This window comes from Ahaetulla prasina, chromosome 1, assembly GCF_028640845.1.
Source record: "Ahaetulla prasina isolate Xishuangbanna chromosome 1, ASM2864084v1, whole genome shotgun sequence".
Taxonomy (NCBI): Eukaryota; Metazoa; Chordata; class Lepidosauria; order Squamata; family Colubridae; genus Ahaetulla; species Ahaetulla prasina.
In genome coordinates, this window is record NC_080539.1 from 320,521,331 (window position 1) to 320,541,000 (window position 19,670).

The 19,670-nt window shown below is 43.7% G+C and overlaps 1 protein-coding gene across 3 annotated transcripts in view; it reads left to right on the forward strand.

Moving 5' to 3' along the window:
* Positions 1 to 19,670, forward strand: part of YLPM1 (YLP motif containing 1) — a 74,559-nt gene continuing 54,889 nt past the window's right edge. For all 3 annotated transcript variants that reach the window (XM_058162358.1, XM_058162359.1, XM_058162360.1), the window contains exons 1-5: positions 1 to 1,126; positions 10,042 to 10,272; positions 10,738 to 10,932; positions 11,736 to 13,021; positions 16,758 to 19,202. In XM_058162358.1, the coding sequence (XP_058018341.1) occupies positions 122 to 1,126; positions 10,042 to 10,272; positions 10,738 to 10,932; positions 11,736 to 13,021; positions 16,758 to 19,202 (5,162 nt within the window). In that variant the 5' untranslated portion in view covers positions 1 to 121. The remainder of the gene's footprint in view (positions 1,127 to 10,041; positions 10,273 to 10,737; positions 10,933 to 11,735; positions 13,022 to 16,757; positions 19,203 to 19,670) is intronic.

The window sequence follows — 19,670 nt, forward strand, 5'->3', positions numbered from 1 at the left end:
CAGCTCGTCAGGCATTTTGGAACGCAGGCGCAGAACAGCGGACGGACACCGTAGCTATTGCGGCCTGCGGAGGCCCGCGCTTTGCCCAGCCGACGCCCTCGGAGACCCGTTTCTCGGCTCCATGTTCCCGACGTGGGGTCTGTATGGGGCAACCCCCGGGCATTATCCTCCGCCCCCTACAATGCTGTTGCCGCCGCCGCCTTTGCCGGGCGTGCTGCCTACCTCCATGCCGCCGCCGCCGCCAATGCCGCCGCCTATTTTAGGTGGCTACGCGACCACCTCGGCGACTACTGGCGCTGCCGGGACTGGGGGATTTCTGAGCCTTCAGGAGCAGCACCTGGTCCAGCTCCAGCAGCTCCAGCAGATGCACCAGAAGCAGCTGCAATCGGTGTTGCTAGGGGGCCCCCCTCCGCCCGGCCCGCCTCCCCCGAATATGCCGCCACCTCTGCCCACTTCTTCTATCACCAGTACTTCCTGGCAGCCGCCGGTACCTCCCGGGCCGCCGCCCGCGCGGAGCTATCAGAAACAATTTAAGCACCGCGATCCCCTTCCTCCGCCTTTGCCTCGGGAGCCCCAGTTCCGAAATCCCCCGATGCCGCCGCTTTCGTCTACAGAGGAGGTTGCCGAGCCACCGCAGCCCCGCAAGGAGTGGGAGCCCCCGGTCCCCTCGTCCAGTCCTCGCATGGATATGGACATGGATCTGTCTTCGCCGCCGCAATCGCCTCCCCAGGCTTTAATGCCCCAGTTAGAGGCTGACCCCTATGTACCCCCGCCTCAGCCTCTGTCAACGCAGAGCCAGAGCCAGATCCTACCACCGCAGGCTTACCAGCCCCATTTGCCCTTGTCTCAGGCAGTTCCCAAGACGTTTTCAGACACCCCCACTTCAACTCTTTCTCAGTCTTACCCAAACCAGGCCCAGACTTATCAAACCAACTCCCAGACGTCCTCTCAGCTAGGCCAGCCCAGTGCAACATCAGCCTCCCAGCCCGAATCCCACTTCACTTCATCCCAGATTACTCAGAGTGCTTCCGAACCACCAGAATTAAGACTGAGCAGTGGCCCAGAGAAAGAGTTTGAGCAACAGCACAGCAGCTCACGTGCAGATCCATCCACAATGACTCCCCAGGTAAGGATGAAGTAACCATGGCAATTTGTCTTTGGACTACAAAAGCTTTTTCCTTATTTAATTAAATGTTCTTAACTATGAGGTGTGTATGTATAGCAGTAGGACAAAACATTATAGTGGCTTTTATTATGAACTAGCTGAATACCTATGCTCTAATCGAGCTTGATAAATTGACACTTATAGCTTGAAAATTAATGAGTAGTTACTCTCCTTCTCTCTCTCAGCCTTGCCCCACACAGCCTGTCCTATTCTATCCTATCCCCCTTCTCTCCCTTAGCCTTGCCCCACAGAAGCCTCCCTTATCCTATCCAGTGGTGGGGTTCAGCCAGTTCTCACCACTTCGGGAGAACTGGTTGTTAACTTTCTGAGCAGTTTGGCACACTGGTTGTTGGAAGAAATTATTAGGGCAGAGAACCAGTTGTTAAATTACTTGAATCCCACCACTGATCCTATCCCCTTCTCTCCCTCAGCCTTGCCCCACAGAAGCCTCCCCTATATTATCCCCTTCTCTCCCTCAGCCTTGCCCCACAGAAGCTTCCCCTATCCTATCCCCTGCTTGCTGCTGTGAAAGTAAAACTGAAACTCCTCTCCTGCTTGTGTTTTGCATTTGGAACAGATTTCTTTTCAGGTAGGAGGGGGAGTAGAACTCCTTAGCATCAGAGGGTTGTTTGGAAACAGTTGTTTGCTGTGTGAACATGAAGGAAACAGCAAGAAGCCTGGCCATGCTTACTTCAACTGTTCTGTAGTAAAGCTGCTTGCTGCTGTGAAAGTAAAACTGAAACCGAAACTCCTCTCCTCTGCTTGTTTTTTGTATTTGGACCAGATTTCTTTTCAGGTGGGGAGGGGGAGTAGAACTCCTTAGCATCAGAGCATGTTAATAATAATATAGGAAATACTAATGGTCTTATGGTCATTTTGAAAAATCCTTTCTTAGTGAGCACTTAGAAAGCAAGAGCAAGAAAAGCAAGAAAGCATATGTGGCAAATTTCAAGTTTGTAGGCTGTGGAAATTTTGTGATGATGCATGAGTGGTATTTCGCTTTTATATATATAGATGGGAGGAAGGCGTGTGGAGTCCTTGGCGCACCCTAACTTTGGTGGGTTTACTTGCAAACATTTCATTATTCAACTAGATAAAATCAGTGCTCTAGTGGCACTAATCTATTACAGTGCTCTGATGTCACTGATCATTGCTCTGATCAGGGCACTGATAAAACATCTGCAAGTAACAACCAAGGTCAGAAACCATCAAGGACTCAACCCTGAAGTACATATATCCTCTTCTTTTGGATATGCTGTTTGCTCAGTGGTTACTAAGACTTTTTCAATAGCATGGCCTCAATTTTGGAATAACCTATAATAATGATAGCTGACATATGTACTGTGCTGTGTTTGGAGTGGGGGAGGTTCTTGCACAATGAATACCTTTTTATTTTCATACTTTATTTTTTATCCTGCCTTTATTATTTTTGTAAATAACTCAAGGCAGCAAACATGCCTAGTACTCCTTCCTCCTATTTTTTCCCCACAACAACCCTGTGAAGTATGTTAGGCTGAGAGAATATCTGGCCCAAAGTTGCCCAATGGCCTTCATGCCTAAGGCAGAATTAGAACTCACACAGTCTCCTGGTTTCAAGCCTGGTGCCTTTAACTACTGACCCAAGCTTAGTTTTTATTAAAGAGTGTGGCATACTATCTGCTGTCTGCTGTTTGTGATGTCTGCTATTTTTCCACACATAAATAGAATATCTATAATGCTATTTGTTTTTAAGGTAAGTGACACTATACAAAGCACAGAAAATAATTACAAAATAGTAAACTAAAGAATTAAGGGCATGAAGAAAAGGAAATACAGTTTAACATAGTTTATATAGATAAGATTCACTACATCTCTATTCTATCCTTGCAGACCATTCTGTCTTCTAATATCTTCATGAACTGCTTCGTACTTTGCCTTTTCATTTTTAAACATCTGATTTCTGAGGGTTCATCAATTCAATCCAATCACAAATGCCATGACTTTCTTGATCATTCTTCCTTCATATATTTATTTTGCAATTTGCTCCTCTTTCATTTTCTTTCATTCAAAATGTTTCAACATATTTCTTTTGTACTGGCCACTTATATTCAATCCATGCTTTATTGAACACCCATTAATTCTTGACTCTATTTTTCTTTGTTTATTCCACATACCTCTTATTTGGCTGCAGTCAACTTACATTGATGTTTCTCCTCAGGTATCCAAGTCTTGCTTCTATGTCACAAAACAGCAGAAGCACACAACTGTACATAGCTTTGACAAACATTTATCCTCTGCAACAGACTATTCATTTTTCACTTCCTTTACACCATTTGCGTGTCTCAAATGGCTCCCTCCATGTTCCACATTGAGTAAACATTCTACCAAAGTGTATAATTGACTCTCCATTTTCTCTGTCAAACTCAATTGCCTTGGTCTTTAATACATTAATTTTCAGACCTGTGTTATTTGTATATCTTACAGTCCAACATATGTTGCAAGGTACTTGGGTTCTCATCTAGCAAAATAACATCATCTGTAAACAGAAATACTGCCTCATATCTCCCCACCCAACACACCTCTGCTGTCAACACAAAGCAATCCTTATACATTAATCCATAAATATATATATATATAACAATTATGTGTTCAGTAGGTTTTTGACTGGGTTTATAGAATTTAGCCCTGAAAGCTATTGCTCTAATCAGTTATTTTGTATTAGAAATCAATTCACTTCTAAAGCAGGGGTCCCCAATCCTGTACAAGATTGCAGCCCATTCAGAACCAGGCCGCACAAAAGGCAGGCAAGTTCATGTATATGCACACAGCTCCATTTGCGTGAATGGTGGGCAAGCACATGCTCTCGCCTGCAGCTCGTACAGAATCATCACCTCCCCCCACTTGCCACTGCTGCCAGTCCACAAAGTTGGAAAGGTTGGGGGACCACTGCACTAAAGAGTCTCATACATACTCAGTATATTGGGACTCTTCAAGTACTCAGGAATTAGCTTACTAACTTTATTTTCTTGATTATTTCTTGATGAAGTCTAATCTAATACATTATTGAAAGTCAGCTTGTAATTATCTTGAAAGAGAACAATAGAATGGAAAATTCTTTTTGTACTAACTATGCATTATTTGGTTATAGTTGCTAGTAATTATTGTAGTGTTATTTACATGCTTATGCCTGGAATTAATATAGATTCATGAATTAATAATTTATTCTTGAATTAATCCTGTTACAGTCAGATTTCGGGCCAGGATACAGAACCCAAATGGCATTGATCGCACTTATGGATGACCTCTGGCGAGACTGGGATGGGGGTAGTGTATCTATTCTAGTGTGGTTTGATTTCTCAGTCACTATCAGTGCCATCAATCATATTATCCTGAGCTGACTGAGGGGTCTGGGTGAGAAGCATTGTTATTCAGTAGTACTTCTTCATCCAAGACCAGTTTCATTTGTTATTGGCAGCAGGGAGAGTTCACCCTCTCCTTCCCCACTCTTATAAAATCATTGAGTTAGGTCATTGATCAGAGATGATAGCCGGGACGACAGTTGAGACCCCCAGGCTTATGGTCATGGGGGATTTCAACTTGCCATCGGCGGGCGATTCGTCAATGGCAGCTCGGGAGTTCATGGCTTCCATGACGGCCTTGGACCTGACCCAGGTAGTTGCGGTCCCCACCCACGTCGGGGGTAACACATTGGACTTGATTTTCGTCTCGGGACAGTGGCTAAATGATCTGGAGTTAGGGGAATTAATATCTCAACCCTTGTCATGGTCAGATCATTTACTCCTTCAGCTAGACTTTCGGACCGTTACACCTCACCGCAGGGAGACAGAACCGGTTCAATGGTTCCGTCCCAGGCGCCTGATGGACCCTGAGAGGTTTCTGACGGAGCTTGGGCCATTTCCGAGGGAGTTAGCCCATGGCTCGGCTGAGGAGCTGGCGGCCACCTGGGATGAGGCGGCCGCTGGCGCCTTAGACCGCGTCGTGCCTTTGAGGCTTCTGACCCGGCGATGAACTCGACCAGCTCCTTGGTATAACGAGGAACTGAGAGAGATGAAGCGCCGGAAAAGAAGCCTAGAGAGCGCCTGGAGGTCCAGCCGCTCCGAACCAGACCGAACACTAGTGAGTCATATATTCAGACCTACTTAGTGGCGATCAGGGCGGCGAAACATAACTATTTCTCCGCACTCATCGCATCGGCAGATAATCGCCCAGCCACCCTGTTTAGGGTGACCCGCTCCCTGCTCACGCAGGAGGCTCGGGAGGACCCCTTACAGGGATGCGCTGAGGATTTTGTTCAGTATCTGTCTGATAAAATCGCTCAGATTCGGGACGGCCTGGACACTGATTGGATAGATTCAGATGGGATGGCGGAGACGAGTCTTGAGAATGTTATCTGGGCTGAGTTCGATCCTGTGACTCCTGAGGACATGGACAGGTTGTTGGGTAGGTTGAACTCCACCACATGTTTATTGGACCCGTGTCCTTCCTGGATGGTGCTGGCCACTCGGGAGGTTACACGAGGCTGGCTCCAGGAAGTTACCAACGCTTCTTTGTTGGAGGGTGTTTTCCCCGCCGCTTTGAAAGAGGCGGTGGTGAGGCCCCTCCTCAAGAAGCCCTCCCTGGACCCGGCTGTTTTAGCGAACTATCGTCCAGTCTCCAACTTTCGCTTCTTAGCGAAGGTTGTTGAGAGTGTGGTGGCATATCAGCTTCCTCAACACCTGGAGGAATCTGTCTATCTGGACCCGTTCCAGTCCGGTTTCAGACCCGGTTACAGCACTGAGACGGCTTTGGTCGCGTTGGTGGATGGCCTCTGGAGAGCCCGGGACAGGGATTGTTCCTCTGTCCTGGGTCTATTAGATCTCTCGGCGGCTTTTGATACAATCGACCATGGTATCCTGCTGCGACGGTTGGAGGGATTGGGGGTGGGAGGCACCGTTTATCGGTGGTTCTCCTCCTATCTCTCTGACCGTTCGCAGACGGTGTTGGCAGGGGGGCAGAGATCGACCCCGAGGCGCCTCACTTGTGGGGTGCCTCAGGGGTCTGTTCTCTCGCCTCTCCTGTTCAACATCTACATGAAGCCGCTGGGCGAGGTTATCCGTGGTTTCGGGGTGGATTATCATCTGTACGCTGATGATACGCAGCTGTATATTTCCACCCCGAACCACCCCAATGAAGCCGTTGAGGTGATGGGCCAGTGTCTTGAGGCCGTGCGGGTCTGGATGGGGAGGAACAGGCTCTGACTCAACCCTTCCAAGACAGAGTGGCTGTGGGTGCCGGCGTCCCGGTACAGTCAGCTTACACCATCGCTGACTGTGGGGGAGGAAGTACTGACCCCCAGGGAGGGGGTGCGCAACTTAGGCGTCCTCCTGGACGATCGGCTGTCCTTAGAGGATCATTTGACAGCCGTCGCCAGGGGAGCATTTTATCAGGTCCACCTGATCCGCCAGTTGCGCCCCTTCCTTGACCGGGACGCCTTACGCACGGTCACTCACGCCCTCGTCACTTCCCGCCTGGACTATTGCAATGCTCTCTACATGGGGCTTCCCTTGAAGAGCACCCGGAGGCTCCAGTTAGTCCAGAATGCGGCCGCGCGGGTGATAGAGGGAGCACCGCGTTGCTCCCATATAACACCCATCCTGCGCGGCCTACACTGGCTACCGGTAGTCTTCCGGGTGCAATTCAAGGTCTTGGTTACCACCTTTAAAGCTCTCCATGGCTTACGACCAGGATACCTTCGAGACCGCCTTCTGCCGCCGATTGCCTCCCAACGACCTGTGCGCTCCCACAGAGTGGGCCTCCTCAGGGTGCCGTTGACCAAACAATGTAGGTTGGCGACCCCCAGGGGGAGGGCCTTCTCTGTGGCAGCACTAGCCCTGTGGAACGAGCTTCCTCCGGGATTATGACAACTCCCCGACCTCCGGACCTTCAGACGGGAACTGAAGACTCTATTATTTCAGCGCGCTGGACTAGCCTAAGAATAAAATGTTTTAGCAAATTTTAATGGGGTTTTTACTGGTTTTTACTGTTTTAGTGATCAGGCCATGGTAATATTTAGTCTTAACTGGGTTTTAATGCTTATTTATTATATTGTTTTAATATGCCTGTGAACCGCCCTGAGTCCTACGGGAGATGGTGCGGTATATAAGTATGATTAATAAATAAATAAATAAATAAAGTGAGCTAAGTGAAATATCAGTATGATGATGATACTCAGCTGCACAACTCTGCCCAGGCCATTCAAATGATCCCATCAAGGGGTTTTCCTAGTCCCCGGAGACTAAATGTTCCTGGATGTGAAAGAACCAGCTTTGGCCCAACCTTGACAAAAATGGTAGGCTATGGATTTTAGGGTCCCCCATGTCTATTGGTTTTCCATCTTTAACTCTGGCTGGGATGACACTCCTAACCATTGGCTCCATCTTGATGAGAGGTAATAGCTGTGGCCAGGAGGTCCTTGTACAAATACCAGTTTGCTCTTTACTAGATTAGGAGGCCTTGCTCACACTCATTCATGCACTCATGCCTTAGTCACCTCCCAATTGGACTATTACAATGCAGTCTCTATAAGGCTATCTTGAAGAACATTCGAAAGCTAAGCTGGTCCAGAATGCTGGACAGGTAATAGTGGCTGCATGGTGATATGCTCGTGTAACATTGTTGGTGTGTAGGCTTTGGGAACAATACAAGGTGTTGGTATCACTTTTAAAGTCCTACATGGCAAGGGACCAGGTTACTTGTGGGACTGTCTATCCCTGATGGTTTTTATGCATCCTATTATCTCTGACAGAATAGGCAGGCTCTGGATCCCCTAAGTGAAAAATATCACTTGATGGAGCCTCAGAACTGTATATTTTATATTATGGTATCTATCTTATGGAACAGCTCCTCCCCAGAAATACAGATTAACCCCAAATCTGTTGGCTTTTAGGAAACCAATGGAGATCTGACTTTCCCAGTGAAAATCAGACACTGGGACTAGAATGTTGATGGAACTGGCATGAGGGTATGATGGATAAATGTTATGAATTTCATTTGGGCTCATTGTTACTTTAAATGCTTTTTTGTTTTAGTGTACTATGTTTTATTCAGTGCCTGAAATTTCTTCTAATTGAAGGTCATCCCTACAAGTTTGTTTATAAATCAAATAAATACATTGAAAAAGCTATTACTTTGATTTATACTGTATAGTATTTTATACTGTAAAAATTGTGATGTAGGCATAAGAATCAAATAAGAGATTTTGCAGAAACTAATTCTTAGAAGTCATTCTGCTTAGCTGCTTTATGAGAACAAAGCCATACTGTTAATAGTTTAGGAAATTGTATACAAGTAGTCCTCATTTAATGACCTTAATTGGAACCAGAATTTCTGTCACTAAGAGAAATCATTGTTAAGCCAACAGCATGTGTCTGTGCTGCTTAGCCACTGCCTTGCGCAAACTCCCCAATAATTTATAGGGATGAACTTTGGAGACAAAGAGAAGAAACACAGTCAAGGGAACAATCAGATAAAAGGCAGCTTAGCTCACAACAGGAATGTGGGAAGGGCAAATGGCTCAGAAGGGACCCTGGGTTTCCAGTTTCTTGGGATTTAAGAAGGAATGAGGCGGAGAAAGAAATGTACTTTCAGACTTGGAATATTTTATTATTATAACTCGATAGGCAATCTGTGCTTATCTACACTGTTCAGTGACCGTTTGAAGTTACCATGGTGCTGAAAAAGAATCTGGTGGGCAGTTAAGCCAAGGCCTCAGTTGCAGCATAGAACAAGACGAAAACCTTGAACTACTGTATGTTGCTTCTATACGGCCCCTGTCTGTGCACCAGTTCCATAGTAGCCTTTAGTTTTCCAATAAACTTTTCATTTGGAGGGACCCAGGTAGCAGGCCTTTTCTGCTGTGGCCCTCGCTCTCTGTAACCTCATTCTCCCCCCAAGGTCAGGTTAGCCTCATGTCTGTTAGCCTTACGGAGGTCTTTAAAGCAACCCCAACCGTTGCAGCTTGGTGGCCCCACTGGGTGGGAGGAGAGGGGAACTGGGCTGCTTGAATGGTGGGCCGGTGCACCCACAGCCTTGCATGAGTGGTGGGCCAGCATGCACACACGTAGCTTGACTTACATGAGTGGCAGGCAAGCACGCATGCATGTGAGTGTCTGTCGGCCCGTGGCTCACACAAATTGAGCTGTGCATGTGTGCACGCTCTGGTCAGCCACTCGCAGGTTGAATTCTGAATAGGCCGCAGTCCAGTAGTGGGCCGGGGGTTGGTCACCAGCCTTGGGGATCCCAGCAAGATCCTGAAAGGTGGCTATATGAGATAAGTGATATTTGTTCCCCTGCTTTTTGGCGTTTTATCTGTTTGTTTTTATTTTTTGGTCCTGTTAGTATGTTATAGAGTTGTTTTAATTATTACATTGTACATCTCCCAGAATCACATGTTTCTGGTCTATCTACATAAATATGCTAAATAAATAAAACAAATTTCACAGTGCAACTTTGATTTGGGAGGGGGGACACTTTTTAATGCCTTAAAGTCAATGTTGACCCTCTGCAATTGCCTGGAGTAGCCCCTGCTGTTTTCTTGGCAAGATTTTTTGAAGCAAATTGAAACGGCCTTCTTCCCAGGATGGAGAGAGAGATCTACTGGCTCAAGGTCACCCAGCTGGCTTTGTGCCTAAGTTAGGACTAGAACTCATGTCTTCTGGCTTCTAGTCTGGTATCTTAACCAATGCGTCAATCGGCTCTCTTGTTTGAATTAATTATACATATTATTTTTAAAAAATATTAATTCATTCTCTGTTTTACAGTAAATACTGTAGCTTTCTTCAGATTCTAGGATATTCTGTTTCTCTATGAAACTGCTATGCTTCTCCTACTTATTGTAGGAACAACAGCAATATTGGTATCAACAGCATCTACTTACCCTTCAGCAAAGGGCAAAAGCACATGCATTGGGACAGCAACAGCCACCTATTGTGAATGACGCCTCTGAACAGAGAAAAGAAAAAAGAGAAACATCTGTTTCTAGTGGCCTTTCTGAACCCAGTTTGAATTATGATCCCATGTTACCACCTCCAAATGTTGAAGAGCCTCCTGCGTCATCTGTTGAACATAAGGTATGCTGTTCACAGAAGTGTCACTATACATAAGTGTTCATTGATAAAGATTTCCATCTTTTATTGATTTCAGATATTTAAATGTATTTGTGATTAATGGAAGAATGGTTAGTAAATCTTTTGGGGGTCAAAAATTGCAGCAAGAGTGGGTAACTGGCAATGCCAGTCTTTTTCTTTGGGCTCCCTTGAGCCTGCCCTGATTAATTTTGCTGAGATTTATGGTAATATTTTTCATAATTTTGAGACATTGAACAGAAAACTACAATCTGAGTCCGATAATAGTCTCAACAGAGTTTTAAAACAAATATTAAGCCTCCCAAAACTCCCCCTCCCAAAGCAAGAGAAAGGCCTATTTTCTTTGCATTAGTCTTTCTTCGATTTTTAAAAATGTTTTTAATCTTTATTTTTCTCTGGAATTCTAATCACTGATTGAAAAAAAATTATGACTGATTTGTTCTACTCTAGCTAAACATTGAACCTCCAGAAGATCCTGAAGAAAGCTTGAGATTACAGCAGCTACAGGCAGCAGCAACACAATGGCAGCAACATCCACAACAAAGAGTGGGCTTCCAGTATCAAAGAATAATGCAAAAGCATTCACAGTTGCAACAAATTTTACAACGCTATCAACAGATTATACAGCAACCATCACATTTGTCAGTAAGTTGTTTAAAACAATATAATTTTACTTATTTCCAAATAAATAAAATTGTTATTGGCTTTTGTTTTTGTCCCTTTGAATTAGTGTTGATTCTTGGCTATTGCTTGAAAAATTTCTAGCAGTTTTCTTGATAAGATTTCAGAAGTGCCATTGCTGGCTTTTTAAGGCTGAGAGAGAGTGATTAGCCCAAGGTCACCCATCTGGTTCCGTGCCTGGGACAGTACTCACAGTCTCTCAGTTTCTAGTTCAGTCACTATATCAAACTGGTTCTTTAGTGAAATTGCTGCTATATTTTAATTATGAAATACAGTTTAATACTTATTTACTGTTTCACTTATTTTTCATAGTTTTTTCCCCTGTATCTAGGTACACACAGTTTGTCACCTCTCGGCTGTCTTGGATCTCGGTTCACATAATCCCACACCAATAGGGTTATTTCAGATTGAAATTTATGGGAGTTAAATTTTAGCATTTGTTATGTTAGAGAATGCTGACAACATATTTGCCTAACAGTGAAATGTGAAGTGTTCTTCTTCTTAGTCTAGAAATTATACATCAATCTTAGAAGTAACGCTACTGATGCTAATACCACTTCTTAAGGAAAAGAAAACTAAAACTAGAAAATAGTAATAAAATGTTGGTTAAAACAATCAAGTGAAATTGATTGTTAAAACAAGTATGAAATTTTATTTAAATTTAAAATGATATGCTGATACATTAGAATAACTGTGAGTACAGATCATAGACTTTAAAAAAAATCCAAACACATAGTAACTTCATTATTACTTTCTTTTCCTGACAGACAGCAACAGTGGAGGTGCAGCTACAGCATTATGAGACTCAGAATAAACAATTCCAGCCACTTTACAAAGAGTGGGAACGTGAATTTCAGCAGTGGCAGGATCAACTTCAGACCTATCCTCACAAAGACCAGCTTTATGAGTATGAGAAACAGTGGAAAATGTGGCAGGGACAAATGAAAGCCACTTACGCTCACCTTCAGGAAAAGGTGAAGTCTTTTAAAAACCTGAATAATACTCAGTGTCCTGGGAACACGTTTCCATTTTCTCCATATTCTCAAACGGTGCAAAGCAGCATGCCTGTTTTACCTGCAGCTCTACTTCCTCCACCAACTCCTGGATTTTCTGCTGACCCAGCAATATCTGACATGACTGTTTCAAAAGAATCTGGACCTAAGAGCACTCAAACTACAGAAACAAAACCAGCTCTGTTTCCTACTTCTAATTCTTTTTCTTTTAAAGTCGATGAATCGCTTTCCAGTTCTCAGGTGACCGAAGGGATCAGGCCAGCTCTTCTTCCTATCCCTTCGTCTGGTTCTTTCACACCCAAAACAGAAGATTCTTCTACCACTTCCCAGAGCAGGGAGACAACGAGGCCAACTTTGTTTCCTACCCCTTCCTCTTTTACATTTAAAGTTACAGAGTCAGCTCCCACTTCTCAGAACACAGAAACCGCTAGACCAGGTCTTCTTCCTACCCCTACTACTGCTACTACTACATTTACATTCAAAGCAACTGAATCTCCTCCTACCTCCCAGACCGTGGAGACAACCAGACCAGCTCTGCTTCCCACCCCTGCCCATACTTCCTTTCCTTTTATAAATAGTGATTCATCTGTCACCCCGCAGGCAACTGAAACAGCTAGGCCAGCTTTGCTTCCAACTCCTACTTCTGCCTCTGCTTTTTCATTTAAGGTTAATGATTCAAATGCAGCTACGCAAGCCACTGAAACCACCAGACCAGCCCTTCTTCCTACCCCTTCCCCTGCTTCTTTGTCTTACACTGATACATCAGCCACTTTGCCTTACCATTCAAATGTAACAGCATCTGCTAGCTCTTCAAACCAAGGTGATTCTTATGCTCCTCTGGGCAAACAGGCAGTAGCATTTGGGTCAGCCTCATCTGACCATGCTACTGTAAAAATGAAATCCGAATCGACAATAGCTTCATCATCTGTGTCCACCACTACTATCACTACCACCACTGCTTACCAGAACAGATCATTGAGGCCAGCTGAGTTTCCTGATTCCCCCAGGGCACCTTACTATGAAGGTCCCAAGGACTCAAGGTAGGTATTCTTTTTGTTTTATTTTTATTTGACAAATCCTATATTGTATACAGTTAGATACACAATATGCTTATAGAGATCAGTCAATATTCTTATTTAAGTCTGAATATTGATCAGTCAATATTCTTATTTAATTAGCAGCCCATCTCATGAGAAGTGACTTGGGAGGGATGTACAATGTACATCCCTCCCAAGTCACTTCTCATGAGATGGGCTGCTAATTAAATTTTATTAATAAATGAGTATTCATTGCCATATCCCCACCTTGCCAAATTGTGCTTTACACCTTAGACATCCCTAAGTAATTTAGGAAATTATTCATCCAGGTACTCTGTTTACTTCTGATAATAAAGGATGCTTCTTGAAACAGGGCTGTAAAGTCAAGAGTAATGAGGGTGAAGGTTCATTCTTCGAGCTTGTGGGTTGCTTTCTCAACATTTCGTTTCCAAGCTAAGTAACATCTTCAGCGGAGTTTAGAGAATGTCAGTGTCAGCGTTTTTCTGTTTATAAGGGCTTCAGGTGTGGGTGCGTCGAGTGAAGGTCTTGTGATAGGGAGGCTACATCATAAAAGGTTAACCATCACTGGTATTGCTCGGCTCACAACCTCAATTTCTGTTGCTAAGTGAGACCTTTGTCAAGTGCGCTTTGCCCCGTTTTATGACCTTTTTGCCACAGTTGTTAAGTGAATCCCTGCAGTTGTTAAGTTAATAATACGTTTGTTAAGTGAATCTGGCTTCCCCGTTGACTTTGCTTTGTCCGAAGGTCATAAAGGTGATCACATGACCCCGGGACACTGCAACTGTCATGAATATGAGTCAGTTGTCAAACATCTGAATTTTGACCATGGGAATGCAGCAACAGTTGTAAATGTGAAAAATGGTCATAGCTTATTTTTTTCAATGACGTTGTAACTTTGAACAGTCACTAAACAAACTGTTGTAAGTCGAGAACTACCTCCCATTTAAGAGTACATAAATTCACCACGGTAACTGTAGAACTGAAAATGATGTATTATCTCAGATGCATCAAAACATCTTGCAGCTGGAGTACTCCCAAACCAGATATAAAGCCTACCTCAGAAACAACTCCAGCAATATTTGTTATAAGTCCCCTGTTATTAAAATTAGTGGCCAGAATCATTTGATAATCAGAAATACTCTGCAGCCATTTCAAGTACTTTCTGGTTTCATGACATTATTTATTTATTTATTTATTATTTAAATTTCTATACCGCCCTTCTCCCAAAGGACTCAGGGCGGTTTACAGCCAGAATAAAACAATTGATACAAAAATTAAAACCAATTTAAAAAGCGAAAATTCAAGGTTGGCTGGAAACTATAAAAATCCAATAAAAATCCCATTTAAAAACCATTAGGCTAGTCCTGCACGATGAAACAGAAATGTTTTCAGCTTGCGTCAAAAGGTCCGGAGATCAGGGAGTTGGCGGATACCTGGTGGTAGCTCATTCCAGAGGGTTGGAGCCCCCACAGAGAAGGCCCTCCCCCTGGGGGTTGCCAGCCGACATTGTCTGGCCGACGGCACCCTGAGGAGACCCTATGGGAGCGCACTGGTCGATGGGAGCCGCCGGTAGCAGCAGGCGGTCCCGTAGATAACCCGGTCCTATGCCATGGAGCGCTTTAAAGGTGGTAACCAACACCTTGAATTGCACCCGAAAGACCACCGGAAGCCAGTGCAGCTTGCACAGGAGGGGTGTTATATGGGAGCCACGAGTCGCTCCCTCTATCACCCGCGCGGCCACATTCTGAACCAGTTGGAGCCTTCGGATGCTCTTCAAGGGGAGCCCCATGTAGAGAGCATTGCAGTAGTCCAGACGGGAAGTGACAAGGGCGTGAGTGACTGTGCATAGGGAATCCCAGTCTAAGAAGGCGTATCAGGCGAACCTGATAAAAAGCTCCTCTGGCGACGGCCGTCATATGCTCTTCCAATAACAGCCGTGCATCCAGAAGGACGCCCAGATTGCGGACCCTCTCTGTGGGGACTTTAAAGGACTTTGTGCAAGTTGTGTTTGTATTTAAATTTGGTGCCTTTAAATATTTTGCCATTTTATCTGACTGAAGTTGAATTTTGCACTGAAAGAAAGAACACAGATAGAATAAATAATGCATAAAGTAATATTTTCACAAATGTTTATTCAAATATCAAATCCCTGGAGTGATCATTGCATCTATGTGCCACAAATTTTATCTTTAATACATTTTTATCTTATCTCATCTTATCTTATCTAAATCGTATGCTGCATGGATATGATTTATAACAGGGGTCTCCAACCTTGGCAAATTTAAGACTTTTGGACTTCAACTCCCAGGAATTCTGGGAGTTGAAGTCTACAAGTCTTAAAGTTGCCAAGGTTGAAGACCCCTGATTTGAAGACATACTACTAGATTAACATTATGACAAGGATGAAAAATGTTTGATGAAAAATCAATTTGGAATTCCCAATGAAAAATATTTAAAAACCTTTATCTAGAAACATAATGAAATATGCCTATATGATACTTTAATGCTCAAGTTGACATAGAGACAGTTCTTAGTATCAAATACTTAAAATGGCTGGTTCAGAACAAGAAACCGTTTTCAATTAGAAAAACACATCAAATTATGGGCCTGACACACAAAAGCCCTAACCAGAGCAAGATTTGAGTTTCTGGATTCTATGATAAAACACAGGCGAGCTTCATCAAGTACCTTATTCAGCGAAAATATGTATATATGAGACAAGACATTACTCATATCTTCTTTGACTGCCAAGTATAAGCTTCAGCCACAGTCATTAACTGATAAGCATACGAGTCACGGTGATGCAGCGGTTAGAATGCAGTACTGCAGGCTACTTCTGCTGACTGCTTGCTGGCTGCCTGCAATTTGGCAGTTCCAATCTGACCAGGCTCAAGGTTGACTGAGCCTTCCAACCTTCCAAGGTCAGTAAAATGAGGACCCAGATTGTTGGGGCCAATATGCTGACTCTGTAAACCTCTTAGAGAGGGCTGTAAAGCATTGAAGTGGTATATAAGTCTAAGTGCTATTGCTATAGATCAGGGGTGTCCAAACTTGGTCCCTTTAAGACTTGTGGACTTCAATTCCCAGAGTTCCTCAGCCAGCTTTGCTGGCTGAGGAACTCTGGGAATTGAAGTCCACAAGTCTTAAAGGGACCAAGTTTGGACACCCCTGCTATAGATAGTTCATTGGGACCTATTAATAGCTTATCTTACCTTCCCCAAGATACAAACACATGGGTAGTAAAAAAGGCCAGCAGGCTTATAGCTGGCTAAAGCCATCCAACTGGGAAATTTCCTATCTTGATCAGATTGGAGCTAACTGTCCAGGAGATTATCTTTCCTGATTTCATTGCTGTAGTTTACCCTGTTTTATTTAATATAGTTGTTTCGATCAATAAGCAACCTGAACTGAAACTTTAGTTTGTTTTTATTAAGTCATAAGAAAGCCAATATTCCCAGTGGGAAGAATGTCAGGGTAGAACAAACTATTTCTGCAGTGAATAACGGGATAATGGAGAACTAAGCAGTTAATAACAGAGTTAATTTTCCCCTACAATCCAATACTCCCAGCTGTTGTCTCACTCAATGCAGTAAGTGTGCACTGTTTTACACACTTAATTTAAATTTTATATTTATTACTCTGACCAGGTGAATTGTTTTATAGAAAAACCTCACCAAAGCTGTTAATTGAAAAAAAAATTTTTTGTCTAATCCCACAGATTCGATGGACCCCAGGGAAGAGGCTTTGAGCCTCCAAGGCAAAGAGATCCTAATTTTCAGGGCCAACGCTTAGAAGGTCCAAGGGCAAGACAGAATCAGCACATAGATGGATCTTTAGGACAACAGGCAACAATCCCTCGGGGGCCAGCAGCAGCCTTTTACACTTCTTCAGTAACATCACAGATGCAGTCTTCTCAAGCAAGTGGACCATGGTGGCGGGGACCTAGACCACCTCTGGGACAACAGAACCATCAAGTAGAAAACAAAGAACTACTTACTGATACTGTCAATAAATCTAAATTTATGTCTGATGTAAACGTTTCTGGCCCAGTTCAGCCAGATAAGAGTCTGCCTAATGTTCAGCAAAATACATCCAGGAAGGAGGCCATAAAAGCAATGCCAGAAACAAAGAAACCAAGTGCCATGGATTCGGGATTACACAGAGAAGCATCCAAAACTTCTTGCACTTCCACAAGTCTGCATCAGATACCAGTTTCCAATATTCCTCAAACACCAGGAGGGAAGAAAACATTACTGCCATCACCAATCATAGGAAATAAAGATATGAAATCTACAGAAAATAAACTGGTTTCTCTAGACAATAATCAGAATAAGGAATCATCTAAACTAGAAAACAGAGAGAAGGGACAAATGAAGCCAAGAGATAACCAGGGAAAAGGGCCAGATGGCAGAGGCAGAGGCCAATATAGAATGGAAGATACTAGAGGCAGAGGACAGAGCCAATCGGAAGATATGAGAGGAAGGGGAATAGCAAATAGAGGGAGAGGTCAATCAAGGGATGTTGCTGGTAGAGAGATAAGCAGTGGGCTAAGAACCCATGACAAACTTCCAAGAAATCGGGTAAGCAAGTGGGACTCTGAGGTGAGTAGACAGGGAAGTAACCAGGAAAGAGTACTGGGCAGGCAATCAAATAGCCAGGAAAGAGGATTACCAGCTCCTCGGATGGGCAGTAGGGAAAGAATCCAAACCAATAGCCAGGAAAGAGGATTACCAGCTCCTCGGATGGGCAGCAGGGAAAGAATCCAAACCAATACCCAGGAAAGAGGATTACCAGCTCCTCGGATGGACAGCAGGGAAAGAATCCAAACCAATACCCAGGAAAGAGGATTACCAGCTCCTCGGATGGACAGCAGGGAAAGAATCCAAACCAATAGCCAGGAAAGAGGATTACCAGCTCCTCGGATGGGCAGCAGGGAGAGAATCCAAACCAATAGCCAGGAAAGAGGATTACCAGCTCCTCGGATGGGCAGCAGGGAGAGAATCCAAACCAATAGCCAGGAAAGAGGATTACCAGCTCCTCGGATGAGCAGCAGGGAAAGAATCCAAACCAATAGCCAGGAAAGTGGTACAATCAGGCCTCACAGCAGTCAGGAGAGAGGACTGGACTGGCAAATTGGAAGTAGGGAGAGAGCCCTGGGTCGACAACCTACTAATAGAGAGAGGGACACAGATAGACATGGTAATGGTCAGGAAAGAGAACCCATTAGAAGCAGTCGGGACCACGATCTACATAGACATGATACAGGACTTGGAGGAAACATTGAAAATTTACCACCATTTTGCGAAGAACCACCAAGGGCTCCATGGAGTTATGAAGAGCAAAGCAGAGAAGAGGGTCATTCATTTGACTACAGAGATATTCCTCTTTTAGAATACAGACAATTAGATGATTGGGAAAGAGATACATATTGGCACGATCAAGACCAGAGGTATGATGATTCCCTTGATCCATATGAGATAGGTGACGGGGTACCACAACATCATCCCTTACCCCCTCTTTCACCACTTCCCCCTCTTCCTCCTTTACCTCCTTTGGTGGATCAGGAACCATTTTGGGATGATTGGGAAAGATCATTGAGTAGAGACAGAGAGGGAGACAGGGATCTCGACAGAATCAGAATACCCTTGGATGTATATGATTGTGAATTGGAAAGAGACTGGGACATGGATTATATCAGATCATCGGGGGACAGAGATACATTGAATTGTGATCTGGACATACCACCTCTACCTCCTTTGCCACCTCTGCCTCCACTTCCTCCAATAGATAGATATCAAGAAGACATATGGCTAGAAGAGAGAGACAGAGATTTCTACAACAGAGATTCTAGAGACAGAAGCGAGATTAGAATTCGTGAATATCCAGAAAGACGTGATACATGGAGAGAACAGTCTGATTTCCCTACTGACAGAGGAGATTGGGAAAGAGAAAGGTTTTCAGAGAGGTGGTATCCTGATGAAATGGATAGATTTACATCTTCAGACAATCGTTTGGATCTACCACCTATGCTACCACAGTCATCTGAATTGTTGGAAGAAGAGCCAAATTTAGCTTCTGAGCAGTCATTAGGAGGAGTAATGGTCCTTAGTCAAAGGCAACATGAAATAATCTTGAAGGCTGCCCAAGAACTAAAGTTGATACGGTGAGTTGATTTTTTTTTCTTGACTTTTTTTATTATATTTATATTTTCCTCAGTCTTCTGTTTGTATAAATTATCTTTACAAAGTGCTTTAAAAATATAGTCAGGCATCAGCTATACATCTTTTAATCACTTGAAATGAAATGAAATGAAAGTTGAGCTTGCTGTTGAATCCATTGAAATAACCACTTTAAATAGTATACTATATCTCTTAAGCTAAAGGAGTTAATCTTTGTTTTAATTTGGACCCTCTATTAAATATATAAGCACAAGAAGTGTATGATAAAAGAGTTCGGATAACATAGTCTGGTAGTGATATTTTTAAAATTGTGATGATGAAGGGTATAAACGGAAAAAAACATCTGGAAAGTTTATAGAATCATTCATATAGGTTTTCTTTATGAATGCAGTTCCATCAACAAACTCCATAAAAACATTTGAAAAGTAAGCTGAGATAATTCTGAGGAAGGC